Raw genomic sequence first — 16,071 nt, 5'->3', positions numbered from 1 at the left:
TAGCACTGGTGCTACAGAGGTTGATAGTTTTGTAGCACAGGCCAAAATCTTGTAGCACAAGTATAAAACGTGTTATATTTGTAACAGTCACAAATGTGCCTATTGTATTTGTGTTATTTAGTTGCAGTGCCATGTTTGGCTGTCATTTAGTATATCGCCATGTGTTATTATTACTATGATACTCTCATATGCTATTTTAAATTAATATCATAAACAACATAAGGAATATTAGCATAATTTTGAGTGGACTGAAGGAATGAGTCAGCGTTAATAGTTTTAAATGCAAATAATTTATTGAAACATAGAAGTGGGGTCGGTTGGGACACACACACACACACAATGGGGGACCCTGATGTAAACAAGACAAATGTCTTTCTCTGGTCTGCATCCCCTTAACAATTGTGTGTATTGAGCCGTACTGTACCCATTCTGCAATCTGTTAAATAAAGTTTTCATTCATTCATTCATTCACACACACTGTTTCAACTCACCACCCCCGCATCATATTGTAGTCTAGTCTGTCTTCAAACTTCCACTCCTCTCGAAACTTGTATTTGAATATCATCATTATCTGTCCATCCTCAGTTTACTATAATATACTCCTGTCCTGAGTCCTGACTAGTGACTTCATCGTCTTTCCAAACGCACGCAAGCACACACACACACAGGGAAGGGGAGAGAGTGCCCCCCATTTCCCTTTCCACACTGTGTCTGCTGGCTCTGCGCCCTCTGATCAGGATTAGCTTGTTAGCTTGCTAACGTTGTAGTGATTGTAATGGTACATAAACGTTAATTTCGGGCGATGTGCGCATAAAGGAATGGCGGCGGTGAAAAGCATGTAGATGCATTTGACCCGTTGCGAGAAAGAAAAAACACCACGGACTTATTTCGGGACGTGTAGGCACTGCTGTGTTAACGTGCACCAACCGACCAACGCGCTGCTCTTCTAGCAGAAGCACGGATAGGGCGGATACGACTCGTCGAGTTGTCACAAGAGTTTTTTCAAAATAAGAGTATCATATGCACCTGAACGTTGCTAGCTTTCGGAGCCTAGCTGGAGCTGCGCGTGGGCAGAAATGAGACCCGCTACAGGATTTTCAAAATAAGAGTATCTATATGAACCGAATCCCTATCGCACCAGTGCTACTGAAGTAAATCCATCCATCGCACAGACAGCTGTTGCTGTAGCACGTGCAAGATATATGTCGCACTGTACACCCCTGATTTAGCTGACGCTTTTATCCAAAGCGACTTAAAAGTTCTGTACGACAAGTCATCAGGAAGGGCACAACTCTATCAGCTGAGCAACAATGTTCATCAAAGTGTTGAGTGCTACAGTGTAGGTTCGTTTATTAGGACAAGTGCATGACAGTAAGGTTAGTTAGGGTTAGATTTTATTTATTTATTTATTTTATTCAGATAATGTATCTTTGAACGACTGTATTTTTGAGCGCAACTTAAGATAACCTCTGTATCAAAGGTCAAAGATTATTATGAACCACTGCAGGACTTTCCAAAAATGGTGATAGGACTCCCTGTCGGGGAATTGAACCCCGGTCTCCCGCGTGACAGGCGGGGATACTCACCACTATACTAACAAGGACCACCCATCTTCAAATAGCAATGGAACTGGGCCACTACTTGGACAAGAGTTTATATGTTCATAGATTAGATAAGATTCAAATGTATTGTGTAAAAGTGTGAAATAGTGTCATAGTGTAATAGTGTGTAATATGGTCAAACTGTAATAGTGTGTAATAGTGAAATAGTGTCATACTGTGATATTGTGTAATAGTGTAATAATGCTTAATAGTGTAGTAATGTTTAACAGTGTAAAAGTGTGAAATAGTGTCATAGTGTAATAGTGTCAGTGTTTAATAGTATCATAGTGTGCAATAGTGTGTAACAGTGCCACCTACAAAATCCTGTTTCCGCCCGGTCTCGAACCGGGGACCTTTCGCGTGTGAGGCGAACGTGATAACCACTACACTACGGAAACACATAGTGAATATTGTGTAATAGTGCCATCTGTCATAGTGTTAGCGATCTGTTTGGGGGGGAAACCTTTGCGAGCACGGGGAAAACATGCAAACTCCACACAGATAGGCCATGACCTTCTAGCTGTAAGGCGACAGTGTTAAACACAGCCTCAAAATCTTTGGCCAGTAGGCCTACGGTATCGTACCCGCGACCTTCGCGTTATTAGCATGACGCTCTAACCAACTGAGCTAAAAGGCCACATTTACTGATTAGATTAGATAGATTCAAATGTATTGTCATTATACAGCACAAGTACACTACAACATAAATACGTTTGGCATCTAAACCAATGTAACAGTAAAGTGCAATAGTAATATTAATACTAGACAATTCCACGGGGGAAATTGTGAAAGTGTAGGTGATGCCTGTGTGCACCACCGGCCAACGGGAGAGGGTCTCTCGCGAGTCTCTACGACATACGGTTCAAAAGATAGAAAAGAGGGAGGGTCCTAATAATAGGGGACGTGGTCGATATAGACCAATGAAAGAGGATATCCCTACTGAGTACAATGGCACAACCCGCAAGTCTCTATGACAAATGGCTCAAAATATACAAAAAGGGGGCGCGGCCTAATAATATGGGGCGTGGTCAATATAGACCAATGAAAGAGGATATCCCCACTGAGTACAATGGCACAACCCGCAAGTCTCTACAACAAGCGGTTCAAAAGATACAAAAAGGGGGTGCGGCCTAATCATATGGGCCGTGGTCAACATAGACCAATGAAAGAGGATATCCCTACTGAGTACAATGGCACAAACCGCAAGTCTCTACGACAAATGGTTCAAAAGATACAAAAAGGGGGCGTGGCCTAAGGATAGGGGCCGTGGTCAACATAGACCAATGAAAGAGGATATCCCTACTTAGTACAATGGCACAAGCCACAAGTCTCTACGACAAGCGGTTCAAAAGATACAAAAAGGGGGCACGGCCTAATCATATGGGGCGTGATCAACATAGACCAATGAAAGAGGATATCCCTACTGAGTACAATGGCACAAACCGCAAGTCTCTACGACAAATGGTTCAAAATATACAAAAAGGGGGCGCGGACTAAGGATAGGGGCTGTGGTCAACATAGACCAATGAAAGAGGATATCCCTACTTAGTACAATGGCACAATCCGCAAGTCTCTACGACAAACGGTTCAAAAGATACAAAAAGGGGGCGCGGCCTAATCATATGGTGCATGGTCAACATAGACCAATGAAAGAGGATATCCCTGCTGAGTACAATGGCACAAACCGCAAGTCTCTACCACAAATGGTTCAAAAGATACAAAAAGGGGGCGTGGCCTAAGGATAGGGGCCGTGGTCAACATAGACCAATGAAAGAGGATATCCCTACTTAGTACAATGGCACAATCCGCAAGTTTCTACGACAAACGGTTCAAAAGATACAAAAAGGGGGGGCGGCCTAATCATATGGGGCGTGGTCAACATAGACCAATGAAAGAGGATATCCCTACTGAGTACAATGGCACAAACCACAAGTCTCTACGACAAATGGTTCAAAAGATACAAAAAGGGGGCGCGGCCTAAGGATACAGGCTGTGGTCAACATAGACCAATGAAAGAGGATATCCCTACTTAGTACAATGGCACAATCCGCAAGTCTCTACGACAAACGGTTCAAAAGATACAAAAAGGGGGCGCGGCCTAATCATATGGGGCGTGGTCAAAGATCAATGAAAGAGGATATCCCCACTGAGTACAATGGCACAACCCGCAAGTCTCTACGACAAGCGGTTCAAATGATACAAAAAGGGGGCGCAGCGTAATCATATGGGGTGTGGTCAACATAGTCTATTTGTGCTTCAGGCATTTCATCCGCCTCCTCACGCTGGTGAGTTAGAGGCGAGCCTTCACCTGTCGTGTCCAGTCCGGGCTTTGGGGGTTTACCTCAGCCGGACTCAGACCTCAGGGCTACCGATCAGCTCTTTGTTTGTTACGGTGGCTCTCGCGCTGGTAAGGCACTGTCGAAACAGCGCCTGTCACATTGGTTGTGCGAGGGCATTGCCCTTTGCTACATGTTGGCTGGGCTGGCCCCCCCTGGGGGTGTCAGGGCGCACTCCACTCGTGGAGTGGCGGCCTCTGCCGCCTTGTTAGGGGGGGCCTCGGTGGACGACATCTGTGCTGCGGCCTCCTGGTCCTCCCCGGGTCCCTTCGTTAGGTTTTACCTCATGGACATGACTGGGGGTTCTGTCTCCCAGGCGGTTCTGAGGTCTGGGACCTCCCCTGCGTCCCGCCCTTCGGTGGGTTAGCAGGGATGTGTGGGTGTGTGCCACGAGGTGATGTGTCACATGTGGTCCCGCCTGTGCTGTGCGTTTTAGGGGTCTCTAGTTCCCTCTTTTTCGCACTTGGGTGGAGTTGACTGCCGCCCCCTCTTCGCTAGGAAGGGGGGGTGACGGGACTCCCCTCCCCCCTGGTGATAGGGCTTGCGGGTCCTCAGGGGGTACATTTGTCGGTCCTTGCGTCTGCTCTGTCCCAATATCTCGATATGGCGAAAGAGCGAGACGCGATTCGCCAGTACGACCATATAACCATATACATTTTTATCCACTTTTTTCTCCCATTTTCTATATTTTCTCCCATCCCAATTTCGTATCATCCAATTCAACCCTCCCCTGTCACGGACGCTGTTTCTTGCCTCCCACAAGCCGGCTGCAATGTGTACTAAGTCATACATAGCACAAGTCCCCTCCGGTACTTGAGGTAACAGCAGTCGCATCTTTTCACCTGCGCAGCTCGATCTCTCAGTGGCGAGGAGTAACGCGTGGGAGGCTCACGCTGCCCCCGACACTTCCTGATTCTACTGCGCAGGCGCACCAACCGACCTGTAGGAGTCGCTGTCCACAACGCCCGATCCCCACCCATCAGTTTCCCACCCCCTAATACGGCCAATGTGTATTAGTACGGACGACCAGCTAAACTGAAAGCAAAATGTGGAGCGCTGGGCTCGAACTGACGAGCCCAGCGTCTCCAGCATTTCGTGGTGAGCGCCTTGCCCACTACGCCACGTAGCCGCCCCCATATAACGATAGGTTATGTATATAACCTAGTTATGAGTACTGGCTGAGCGTCTCGCTCTTAGCGCGCCCTGAGGTCCCTTGAGGGGGTTTTTCTTGATGGAAAACTTTTCCCGAGGAAGGGCGAGTGTGACCACGCCTGGTGCCTTATAGGGGGGCACTGGGGCGGGGCCTGGTCAAGTGCATGGGTGCTTTGTTTTCGTTAATGAAGTACAGTAGGTACTGGAGATGAGGTATATCTCGATATGGCGAAAGAGCGAGACGCGATTCGCCAGTACTACGACCATATAACTGTATTTTCGACACATGAAAATTCCTCCTCACCTGAAAGCCATAAATCAATTTGCCGGTTCTTTCCACAGCAAAACGGTAGGCAAGGCACCCTGGTCTAGAAATGCAGGTTTCAATCTATGTTGTTTAGTCTATCTGTTCAGTACTGCTCAGCACTGTTTCAAGATGCACAATGAGCTCTTCTTCTTCTTCTTCTTCTTCTTTAGAATTTCCGGCAGTGTAGGATCTTTACTTGGTTTCATATTATTATTCTCGCAATTTTTGTGAACGTGAGAGCTCATAGGCCTACTGCACTTTGGTATGTGTTCTTATTGGATTAAACCTGATGCCTTTAGTGCGCCTATGAATAGACTCCTTTTTTATGTTGGGCATTGGGGGGTGCGTCGTAGAGACTTGCGGTTTGTGCCATTGTACTCAGTAGGGATATCCTCTTTCATTGGTTTATGTTGACCACGGCCCATAATTATGATTAGGAGGTGACGGGGGTGCACACTGCACAGCCAAAAAAGTTTGGGAACCGCTGCTCTACGACAAACGGTTCATGCTAGGGTGTTGCTAGGGTGTCTAATGTAGTAGTTAAAGGGTTAACCCCCTGAGAGGTCATGGCTAGGTCATGGCAGTACTGAGTTGATTGACACCTGCCTTAAGTCTCTTGCACACCTGCAAGCCTTAATTGATTCAAATCCTAACTGACACAAAGCTAGAGTGTAGAGAGCATGACTGTCAAAGAAATGGCCATAAGTTGAGATAGAAATGACCGATTCCATTTATTTTTCTTTTATGAGCGAGAGGACAGTTGCGTCATCGTTTTGATGTGTTGTTTTTATATCTACGTCCAAAATTTAGATCACTGTCGCAATTTACAAAAGGTAATGGTAAAACAAAAAAATGCTACTCTAGTTCTGAACAATCCGCCATTCATTACTATGGACCAAAATTGCCCGTTTAGAGTCGATTTGTAGCCAAACGGAGAGGTGAAACTTTCCAAAAAGTAATAGCAACTCGAGTTGGACCAAGCCGGTCGTTTTGATACCTTACACTTGTAAGGCGGCACGGTGGCGTAGTGGTAACACTGTCACCTCACAGCAAGAAGGTCCAGGGTTCGATTCCCGCTTGGGGACCAGGTTTCCGCGATGCCAGGTACCCAGGTGAGTGATCTCCCAGGCCTTTCTGTGTCGAGTTTGCATGTTCTCCCCCTGCTCGCAAGGGCAGTGGTTACTAAGGTGTACTAGGTGGTTGCTAGGGTATTTTTTAGGTGGTTGCTAGGGTGTTTCTAGGTGGTTGCTAGGGTGTTATAGGTGGTTGCTAGGTGGTTGCTAGGGTGTACTAGGTGGTTGCTAGGGTGTTTCTAGGTGGTTGCTAGGGTGTTATAGGTGTTTGCTAGGGTGTTCTAGGTGTTTCTAGGTGGTTGCTAGGGTGTTATAGGTGTTTGCTAGGGTGTTCTAGGTGTTTCTAGGTGGTTGCTAGGGTGTTATAGGTGGTTGCTAGGGTGTTTCTGGGTGGTTGCTAGGGTGTTATAGGTGGTTGCTAGGGTGTTATAGGTGGTTGCTAGAGTGTACTAGGTGGTTGCTAGGGTGTTATAGGTGGTTGCTAGGGTGTACTAGGTGGTTGCTAGGGTGTTTCTAGGTGGTTGCTAGGGTGTTATAGGTGGTTGCTAGGGTGTTTCTAGGTGGTTGCTAGGGTGTTATAGGTGGTTGCTAGAGTGTACTAGGTGATTGCATAATATAGAATATAGTTATAGCCCAAGGTGACCGACTCCATTGGTGGTTTAATGCGTGGCAGCACATATCCCCTTCCCAGCGTGGCAGAGAAAGAGTTAACAGACAGAGATAATACAATAAAGAGGTGGAGTAAAATTAAATTAAATATGAGCTATATTGAGCTATATATAGAATAATATAATTATGAAATAAAATATAGGCCAGTGCTGTACAACTGTAAATAAGAGGTTGAATAAAATTATACGGGATATAAACTAAATTAAATATAGCACAATAGAATATAGTACAATTATAAGTGAACAATTAAATAGGAATAGGAATAGGCCAGGGCTGTACAACTGGGCAGATGTGGTCAATTATATACACTAATTAGAATGAGGTAACAATACAGTGGGCAAGTATATAGTCCAGTAGGGTTGTGTTAATGTGACACAGTGGGGGGTGGGTGTCAGTGAGGGTCCCGAGCCTTGTTGATGAGGCTCACTGCAGAGGGGAAGAAACTGTTCTTGTGGTGTGAGGTTTTGGCCCTGATGGACCACAGCCTCCTGCCAGAGGGAAGTGACTCAAACAGGTTGTGGCCGGGTGGTAGGGGTCGGCCACAATCTTACCTGCACGCTTCAGGGTTCTGGAGACGTGCAGGTCCTGGAGTCTTTTACCAACAAACTTGCAGTTCCGCGTTTGCGTTCTGCGATCTGATTGGCCACTGACGTACGCTCTCTCTACGCCCAAACAGCGCGTTACGCTAGTTCTGCCACAGCCTGCAGCCTGCTCGCTAGTTCTGCCTCTAACCTCTAACAGCCTATCCAATTCATATCAATCGAAATAACGTATTGTTTTCATCTCTCTATATTAACGTGATTCCATCAACACAACATAATAACGTATTGTTTTCATCTCTCTATATTAACGTGATTCCATCAACACAAATGAAAAAAACATAAATGTTAAAAACACGACAAGACAGTTTGCATCACTTCCCACGGTTCTCGGCACTCTACCGGTAGTGCGGTAGTTGTTGCCACGGTATTGGGTCTTTGGTGAATACTTCATTGGCGGGGAAGAAGAACACTGGGGCTCGCGGGACGGTGGCCTGGGGCTCGCAGGACGGTCCACACACCGCTATCAGTGTTCTTCTTCCCCGCCAATGAAGTATTCACCCAAAGACCCAATACCGTGGCAACAACTACCGCACTACCGGTAGATTAGAATAAGTGCCGAGAACCGTGGGAAGTGATGCAAACTGTCTTGTCGTGTTTTGAACATTTATGTTGTGTTGATGGAATCACGTTAATATAGAGAGATGAAAACAATACGTTATTTCGATTGATATGAATGGCAGGCTGCAGGCTGTTAGAGGTTAGAGTAGGGCTGGGCGATATAACGATAACGATAAATATCGCGATATATTTTAATAATCGATATCGAATATCGAAATAAAAAAAAAAAACGAAAAATCGTTTTCTTTTTTTGTGACCTGCAACAGGGCAGTTTTAAAACCAGAGACAGTGGACAGACTTGTCTTTCTTGCCTGCAACTTAAAGTAATGGCTTTGCTTGTCCAAATGAGGCATGGGGGGCTTTGCTTGTCCAAATGAGGCATGGGGGGCTCTGCTGCTCGGTGCTGCTCGAGACAGACAGACAGACAGCCCAGACTGGAGAGATACACGGTGCTGCGCGCGGGCTGCTCCTCGGCCGGTGCTCGGTGCTGCTCCCCCGGGCTCGAGACAGACAGACAGACAGGAGGGATATACACGGTGCTGCGCGCGGGCTGTAGGTTACACTCTACTGCGCACGGACGTTGGTGAGGGCACACAGATGGTATCTACTGCGCATGGGCGTTTTTGGCAACAACGGCTCCGTGCAAATTACACAACTGTTGTCGGCGAGTTTTGGCGCTACTCAAAAACGGAAAACACAATTTAGCGTTTTCAGTAGGGCCACAACGTATCCGCCAAAATCCGCCAAAAAACGCATTTCTGTGTAAAAGGGACAGCAAACGTATTAAAAAAACAACCACAAAAACACTAGTCTAACCATGGCCTAAAGATGGCGGCAATGACAAAGAATTGCTGCAAAATAAACATACAGTTGTTTAAAAAAAAAAAAAAAAAAAAAAATTATACTTATAACAATTTCGATAATTATCGATATCGAGAAATATGATAACATTATCATATCGTTATCGCGATATGATTTTTTTCCATATCGCCCAGCCCTAGGTTAGAGGCAGAACTAGTGTAACGCGCTGTTTGGGCGTAGAGAGAGCGTACGTCAGTGGCCAATCAGATCGCAGAACGCGAACGCGGAACTGCAAGTTTGTTGGTAAAAGACACGCGTCCTGGAGAGATGGCAGATTGCAGCCGATCACCTTCTCATCAGAGTGGATGACACGCTGCAGCCTGCCTTTGTCCTTGGCCGTGGCTGCAGAGTACCATACTGTGATGGAGGAGGTGAGGATGGACTCAATGATGGCTGTGTAAAAGTGCAAAATGTCTAAACTAATATTAATTGGAAATGCAATTGTTGTGCCTTCAAAGCATCACATTTATTTAATATTGGCATATAATTAATTATGAAAATATATTTCGACCTGCTCATACTGTACTTGTCATCGGTACTTGTGCTCTCTTTCTCTTCTTTTATTTATTTATTTTCTTTTAAATTTTAACTCAACTAAGTTTTATGAATTGTCTGGAGTTGACACCCCACCTTTAAATGGGGGACTTTGAACAATCAGAAACTGAGTGTGGAAGAGCAGGCCTTGCCGGTGTGTGTGTGTGAGAGAGATTAACACAGATGTTTTGCCACTTATATTTCTTGTAATGTCTTATAAACGCTGTACATCTAGAACCCATAACCTGACACATGTTCAGGCCAGGGTCTCACCCAAGTCAACCATTATGTCTCGTAGCATCTAATCCAAGTCTACTTCTTTTCCTTGGTGTTATTAGCATTAGCACCACGCTCTAACCAACTGAGCTAACCGGCCACTGTGAAATGTGAACCCTCATCTGTAAAGATTAGTGTGTGGAGGTTAGACAGCTACTGTGTAATAAAGCACAACTGTAAGGGCCAAGTTCTGTTGCATGATGGAAGCTAGAAAGATAAAGAACAAATAAGAGAGAGAGAGAAAGAGAGAGAGAGAGAGAGAGGAGGAGGCATTCCTACACACTGTGGTAGACCAATGTTGTCTCTGGGCCAACACATAGCAGCATGATTGCTAGAGAGAGAGTAAATCCTCCAGAACTTGAGTCAACACGTCTGGTGATAAACACATCCTCATTCTGACACAAGACAATGATGTCCAAGCATACACTGAGAGCAAATGGCAACACTTACAGTATGACAACTAATGTAGGAGGCTCGTCTCTCTCTGCCTGGTGAGGTTTGCTCACTAACTCACAGGCAGGCTACTGTAAAACTGTGCGGCCTCTACGGGGATCAAACCCATTGATTGATTGATTGATTGATTGAAAAGTTTATTAACAGATTGCAGAATGGGTACAGTACAGTACATCTCAATACATACAATTGTTAAGGGGATGCAGACCAGAGAAAGACTTTCGTCTTGTTTACATCAGGGTCCCCCATTTTCAATTCATCATATTTGTTATTTGCCACGGAGCTTATACTGAGGGAGGAGAGAACACGTGTAGTCATTATTGAGGAATTTGTTACTCATTCATTAACCAGTAATCTATTAGGTGTTTGTTTTGCTCACAGAGTCTCAATGTAAAAGCTCCGTGGCCAGTACCCCCTCTGAGTTGCAGAGCCTCTGACTCCTAGGGATCAGAGCTTGGATAGGAGACAAGGAGCTGTGTGGAGAGATGGAGGGGGGGGGGGGGAAGTGTGTAGGGTGGATGATGAGGGGAAAATATGAAAAGTGTGTGTAGGGTGGATGATAAGGAGAAAATATGAAAAGTGTGTGTAGGGTGGATGATAAGGGGAAAATAAATGTAAAGTGTGTGTAGGGTGGATGATAAGGGGAAAATAAATGTAAAGTGTGTAGGGTGGATGATAAGGGAAGAAATGTAAGGTGTGTGTAGGGTGTATGATAAGGGTAAAAAAGGGAAAGTGTGTGTAGGGTGGATGATAAGGGGGAAAATATGAAAAGTGTGTGTAGGGTGGATGATAAGGGGGAAAATATGAAAAGTGTGCTTAGGGTGTATGATAAGGGGGAAAAGGGAAAGTGTGTGTAGGGTAGATGATAAGGGGGAAAATATGAAGTGTGTGTAGGGTGGATGATAAGGGACAAAATGTAAGGTGTGTGTAGGGTGGATGATAAGGGGGGAAATGAAGTGTGTGTAGAAGTGGATAAGGGGAAAAAAGAAAGGTGTGTGTAGGGTGTATGATAAGGGGGGAAAGGGGGAAAAAGGGAAAAGTGTGTGTAGGGTGGATGATTGGGGGGGGGGGAGAAAGGTGTATGTAGTGACTTGTAGTGTGGATGATAAGGGGGGGGGGGGTTGTTGACATTACCTTCAGGAGGAGGGGGAGGGAAGTCTTCCATGTCCATGTTGGGTGCTCTATTCCTGGGCAACACTCTTCACTCAGAGCCTGGTGGGGGGTTCTGCTACGTCCATTAACATCCCTGGAGGACCCAACCAGAGATTAGAAACCGTCATGAGGTGTCACACACACATTATGTTAGCTTAGCGGCGCAGAAGAATTCCAATATATCATGACCTCGGTATTCCTCAAAGAGCCGGGCGCGAGCCTGTTATTCCACATTACTCATTCTCAGGGGAGCTGTGCCAGCGAGGGGGGCGTGGATGGATGTGTTGCGGTTATCGGGTCTCTAGTACCTTTTGTGTGGACGTCAGGCTCTTTAACCACAACTAATTCAGACAAATTGGGGGGGAAAAACGACTGAAAACAAAAGAAGCTCATAGGCTGCAGCGCTCTGCGCTACCGTGCACGGTGCACACCCACACATGTTGAGGTGTCAACAAACAATCGGAGCATTTTGACATGGTAATGGTGTATTTGTGCTCCCACTCGTGTGTGTGTGTGTGTGTGTGTGTGTGTGTGTGTGTGTGTGTGTGTGTGTGTGTGTGTGTGTGTGTGTGTGTGTGTGTGTGTGTGTGTGCGCGTGTGCGTGCGTGCATGTGTGTGTAAACAGCCTGACAGGCCCCCGCCACGACAATGGATGGACCTTTCCAGAGAGCTAATCATTACCATTAAAAAGTATACAAGGCTAGTTCAGCTGCTCTATATTAGTCCACTTAATATTCTAATCAGGTTTGTGTTTTGTTTAGTACAGTGAACTGTTAACTGATTCAGAGTCAAGTCAATGATCTACTACTTAGTTCACTCCCTTACATCACTCAACTGTGATACAACTGCTCAAGAGGTTTCAAGAGGGGCCCCACTGTCCCACCACAAGTGTGTTAACACAATGGCGCCCGACCACGGAGATGTCCGTGTTTCGGATCCAACGGTTGAGGACCAACCACGGACATGTCCGTGGCAAGGTTGTTTTGGCTTTTATTCCATTTTAATAACCTACTCGATGTCACCGAGCAGCACTGCAGAAGTACCCTACTCTTTGAATTCGAAAAAGTGCATTACCGGCCAGATCCTCTTAGGGGCGCTATCTCGATAATGCAGTGTTCCCTGTGGCAGAAGTTGTCTTGTTTTTTCTGGATCTCCAATGTAGTTTTCTGCTAACATGAAGCGATGCCTATAGCCTGTTACACGGAATACGTTTTGGGACACGGATTTCAGTGTGCAGTAAAGGAATATATCATCAGCCAATGGACATATCGATCTACCAGGCGATCGATAACTGGGAAATCCTTTTGGGGATCCAACCGGTAAGATCTTTTTCACGTAAATTACATGCTGATCAGACCTTGTTATGATAGCCATCCACCTGATCAGCGAATGTGGCTATAATCAGAAACGAGGTCCCCCCCCCCCCCCCCCCCCTTTCATGCATTCATGGTGGACCATCATATCGATCATATGCAGTTTGATTTTTAACTCTAGCTTCTGTATAGCCGAAATGCCATTGGATTTAACATTACTAGCTTAGCGGCCTGTATCTCGCCTTCCAGGAAATATACTAGCCGAAATCCCTTATAACGCTTATATTCAAGATGCTATAAAATGAGAACGTATTGATGAAAAAATTATTTCTTTAAGCCATTTTGAAGGGACGGTTTATGGTCTCAATTGACAATGAGAATGGACAGATATCAATACTATAAAGTATAGATTTAGCTCTACAAACAGCCCCACGGACTATGCAAGTCTGTTTAGAAATGCTGGCCGTCTAGAGTGATTTTAGACGGATCCAAATGGCCCCGAAAGTGTTAATTAATTACCATATATATATATATATATATAATATTAGGGATGTACCGATCCGATATTGGTATCGGCCGCCGATATCAGTAAAATAGCTGGATCGGGTATCGGTAAAAATATATATATATATCGGATTTATTTTTTATTTTTTTATAAATAAAATAAGATAACCATTCAGTACATTTATATCTATGTGTTAATTTAAGTGTTACGTGTTGTGTTAAGTTAGGAAAGTAATGTTTTAAGTCAAGCCTGATGTTGCCTTGCACAAAAGAATGATCCCAGTCTCTTCCACACAGTGACAGTGAGGCATACAGTTTATTAATTAATTGAATGAATGAAGTTTATTTTCTATCTTTGTTTACAACAAATCAAAAACACACTTGTGATCCTTTACAATTCTTAAAAACAAAATATATTTTAATATAAAAAATAAAAAAAACTTGGATAATTTTATTTTTGTAAACTTTTTTGGAGAAAAGAATTTTGACAATGGGTATCGGATCGGTATCGGCTGATACCCAAACCCAGGTATCGGTATCGAAAAAGTCGGATCGGTGCATCCCTGACTAATATATATATAACTATGCAAATTAACACTCGTGAAATATATATATATAGGCCTATATTTCAAAGAAGTCAAAGAAAGGTAACTTGCAACAGGTTACAGGTTGCTTACTATGACTGTTGTGTTAAAAACAAATATGGTGGCTAGCTAATGGTATAACAAAGTCAATGATCTACCACTAGTGCACTCCCTTACATTACCCAGCTGTGACAGTTTCTAAATAAGCATGGAAACTGGACACTTTGAGTGCTGCACTGTTTTCGGGGGCCCATCTAATCAGTGCCACGCTTTAAATGATAGGAGTCCGTCACCTTGTTTGTAGAGCTATAACTATATTCTATTATAGCTATGGATTGATTGATTGATTGATTGATTGATTGATTGATTGATTGAAAACTTTATTAACAGATTGCAGAATGGGTACAGTACAGTACAGCTCAATACATACAATTGTTAAGGGGATGCAGACCAGAGAAAGACTTTCGTCTTGTTTACATCAGGGTCCCCCATTTTCAATTCATCATAACATATATGACATACACGACATACAGATAGTCAGTACTGCTACATCTATACATTTATGACATACCAGATTTGCAGATACAGTACTGTTTGTGATACAAAAAGAGTCCAGAAAAGAGAGTATATGTGACTCGCCGTGACCAAACCCGATTTGATCCGCAAAGGGGGAGGTGCTCTGAAATGAAGAAAATGTCTTGCTGTTTAGAAAATCCTAAAAATCGATATCTTGATTTTTTTTACATATTTGAATTGTCATTGATGTGTTCCCTTATTTGCCCTTAGTTGCAAACTTAAATACAACTTGTAAATGAGGTAATTATTGTTATAATAGTTCCACAAATTTTCTTCCAAGTGAGGAGAAAAAACTACACGCGCGGGCTGTGGGGCCTGTCCACAGGGGCCAAGTACTGTACTTAAGTGTTACTTAGGTGTTAACACACAGACGTCATTAGCTTTAGAATAACACACTATTAATACACTATCTTAATGTTATAAGTTCAGATGATTTATAAGCAACGTAACGCAGTGTCTAAAAAAAAGATTAAAAAAAAGAGGCCTTTACGGCCTTTATAAAACGTGTGTTTTAACTTAATTAAAAACCATTAAAACACAGTTCGAATTTTATGAGCGAACGAATTTCGGTAGGGTGCATTTTTTCCAACCTAATGGCTAAAAGTAAATTAATTTAATACGGAAACGGAGTGATAAAAAATGGCTTTTTCATCGGCTTTTTCATTATTGTGGGGGCCCTGATGTAAACTGCTGCTGCTGCGGCGCGATGAGGGCGCGTTAACCCTTTCACTGCCACACTACAGAAGCTTAGTAATGCTTCGCCTCAACTCCGTTTCTGGTAGAACTAGTGAGCGAATCTTTAATATTTTTTTTGATTCATATTCAGAGGTAATTCGTCGAGATATTTATATTTGGTATTTAGCCAAAATAAATATTAGAAATATGGTGAAAAAAACTATTTATCCGTTTTTTTATCCGTCACTACCACACTACAGAAGGTTAACCTTTCACTACCACACTACAGAAGGTTAACCTAGTTGTTGTGTCTTTCACTACCACACTACATGTATTTACATCTAAATGCTTATTGGTCAGGCGGTGACGTCATTAAGTTGATGCCATTGATCGGTGAGTATTAAACAGAGAGCAGGGCAGTGCATGTTTGCCAGTCACCATGGAACCCAGTCAGCAACCCACAGCGAGGGCACTTGCCGAGGCATTAAACCGGTTTGCTCACTTCGGAGCACACTGTGTTGAAGACGAACGCGCTTTAGGAACATTCATCACGGATTTCTTTCCGCAGAAGAAAAATCCAAAAAGAAACTCAGATTCTGGTTCAGAAGAAGAAGACAGTTGTGACGAGTTAGAGGCAGATGATGATGATGGTGACAACACTATTGAAGACGAGGCAGAGCCAGAAAATGATGGTGATGGTGGTGATGGTGACAAAACTAACGGATTTGAAGACGAGGCAGAGCCAGAATCTGATGATGGTGACAACACACCTAACGGATTTGGAGACAAGGTAGAACACGTAATGTGCGTTGTGGAAGTTGAATCTGACGAGAACCACGAACGCC

At 44.1% G+C, this 16,071-nt stretch overlaps 1 protein-coding gene across 1 annotated transcript in view; it reads right to left on the bottom strand.

Moving 5' to 3' along the window:
* arhgef10 (Rho guanine nucleotide exchange factor (GEF) 10) overlaps positions 1 to 16,071 on the bottom strand; it is a 171,146-nt gene that overhangs the window by 135,862 nt on the left and 19,213 nt on the right. Inside the window, exon 2 of the mRNA XM_084311130.1 lies at positions 11,557 to 11,668. Coding sequence (XP_084167256.1) covers positions 11,557 to 11,593 — 37 coding nt within the window. The 5' untranslated portion in view covers positions 11,594 to 11,668. The remainder of the gene's footprint in view (positions 1 to 11,556; positions 11,669 to 16,071) is intronic.

Source organism: Notolepis coatsorum (genome assembly GCF_963971535.1).
Source record: "Notolepis coatsorum genome assembly, chromosome: 3".
Lineage (NCBI taxonomy): Eukaryota > Metazoa > Chordata > Actinopteri > Aulopiformes > Paralepididae > Notolepis > Notolepis coatsorum.
This window is presented reverse-complemented; position numbering and strand designations above follow the sequence as displayed.